General features: G+C 39.6%; 1 protein-coding gene across 1 annotated transcript; it reads left to right on the top strand.

Annotated features, from left to right (window-relative positions):
- Positions 1-413: 413 nt before the first annotated feature.
- LOC126393400 (trace amine-associated receptor 8a-like) lies at positions 414-1,818 on the top strand. The gene is made up of 2 exons (XM_050049552.1): positions 414-574; positions 999-1,818. Exons 1-2 carry the CDS (start codon positions 414-416, stop codon positions 1,816-1,818), a joined length of 981 nt encoding a protein of 326 aa, XP_049905509.1.
- The last annotated feature ends 400 nt before the right edge of the window (positions 1,819-2,218 follow it).

The raw sequence follows: 2,218 nt of genomic DNA, 5'->3' as shown, positions 1-2,218 counted from the left end.
GTGTGTGTTGTCTGCTTTATTCTATGTGTTTTAAACAATCGACTGATGACTCACTATGCGTATTAGCAGCTCTAGTTGTGCTGGGGTGCATTCATGTACTGTGGGGACATCTGAAGATAAGGTAGCTAGACAAACATTGGCTGTTGGGACATAAAAAGCTGGTAATTTCATTTAATTGTTTGAAACCTGACCATGTGTTATGTGTGGTTTGTTTCACTGTTTTTATTTTTTGATAACATAGTTTTGAATGCAAGGTTGTGTGGCAACTCACACTCAGGTTTTTGACACATCAGCAGAAATAGATGGAATTAGCATATGGGATGTGAGAAAAGAGACAAATCAGCTGCACATCAGTGAGACAGGAGAACCTGCTGAGCTCTGGCAGCTTTCTGATCAAAGCCCTGTCAGTGGCCATGGAGGAGGCTGAACTCTGCTTTCCCCAAGTCAACACCTCCTGCAGGAAGACGAGTCGCCCTCACTTAGAGGCCACAGTCACTCTCAGTGTGCTTTCCTGCATCACTATGCTCACTATGGTTCTTAACCTGCTGGTCATCACCTCTATCTCCCACTTCAGGCAGAGATACACTTTTCTGCTTGGCTTACAAAGTGTTTATTCTTTGGTTACAGTTACATGAAGAAATGGCTTTGAGCTCTGCAGCATGATGTCACATTTAAGCTGATGATAACTTTGATTATGGTGCTGTTGAGACATGTTACTGAAACAATTAGTGATGATTTCACACATTTCAGGCTGCTGCACATCCACTAACCTTCTCCTCATGTTCATAAGTAGTGCATAACAGTAATGTTCTCTTGTTTAGGCCTTTCATTACTGCATACTGGTTATTTGCAAATGTGTTTACATCTACACTATTGTGTTATATTTAGGCCTCATTGTTATAGGACAATTCAAACTCCTAGTATCATAACTGCTAATAACACTTATTTCTACACATACATATTAAAGTATATTCACTGTTGTTGTTTTCCCGTTTCAGGCAGCTTCACACCACCACCAACTTCATCCTCCTGTCTCTGGCTGTTGCAGACTTCCTTGTCGGTTTGGTGCTAATGCCAGCTGAAATCATCATCTATAGAGGTTGTTGGATTCTGGGTGACATAATGTGTGTTGTGTATGACTTTTCATCTTTCTTTGCTGTCAGTGCATCAGTAGGAAACATGGTTCTCATATCGGTTGACCGCTACATTGCTATTTGTGACCCCATGTTTTACTCCACCAAAGTCACTGTGAAAAGAGTTCAACTCTGCATTTGTCTGTGTTGGATATTTTCTGCTGTTCACAGCAGTTGGATGCTGAGGGATTTATTGAAACAGCCAGGCAGGTATAACTCCTGTTATGGAGAGTGTGTAATTGTAGTTAATTATATTGATGGAGCTGTTGACCTTGTTGTGACCTTTTTGGGCCCCTTTCTTGTCATCATAATTTTGTATATGAGAGTGTTTGTGGTGGCTGTGACTCAGGCTCGTGCCATGCGTTCCCAAACTGCAGCTGATACACTTCAGTGTTCAAAGCCAATAACTGCCAAGAAATCTGAGATGAAAGCAGCCAGGACTCTTGGTATTGTTGTAGTTGCGTTTATTGTGTGCAGCTGTCCATATTATTGTTTCACTGTTGCAGCTGAGAACAACTTGGCTGGGGCGTCATCTGGAATGATTGAACTTTGGCTGGTGTATTTTAATTCCTGTCTAAACCCTGTGATCTATGTCTTTTTCTATCCTTGGTTCAGGAAAGCTATTAAACACATTTTAACCCTTCAGATACTGAAGCCTGGCTCCTCTGAGGCTAACATAGTGTAGAGACAGACTGTGACAGAGAGACTAAAACTATTCTCTCCCTCTGATGTGGAAATTATTTAAGTTGTCTCTACACTGAATGTGCACAACCTAAAGTCAGAGAAAACAACTGAATTTTAAAAAAGTAATGGATGGAAAAGCAGTATCTTCAAATCTGCATTACCAATCACTAATCTGTACAAATTACAGAATTATAGTATTAATCTTCCTTCATTAATTCACAAATACAAGTTTAAAGGGTAAACCTGTGAAACCACATTTGCACTAGTTCTTCCACGATACATTTGTACATACATTTTACATTTTGTCTTGTTTTGTTTATACAAATGCACAATTACATAAATACACTGTGACCATAATAAGAACACAACAGGGTTTGATATTAAAGTATATGTTTGACACA

The sequence above is a fragment of the Epinephelus moara genome, chromosome 7 (genome assembly GCF_006386435.1).
Source record: "Epinephelus moara isolate mb chromosome 7, YSFRI_EMoa_1.0, whole genome shotgun sequence".
NCBI lineage: Eukaryota > Metazoa > Chordata > Actinopteri > Perciformes > Serranidae > Epinephelus > Epinephelus moara.
This window is presented reverse-complemented; position numbering and strand designations above follow the sequence as displayed.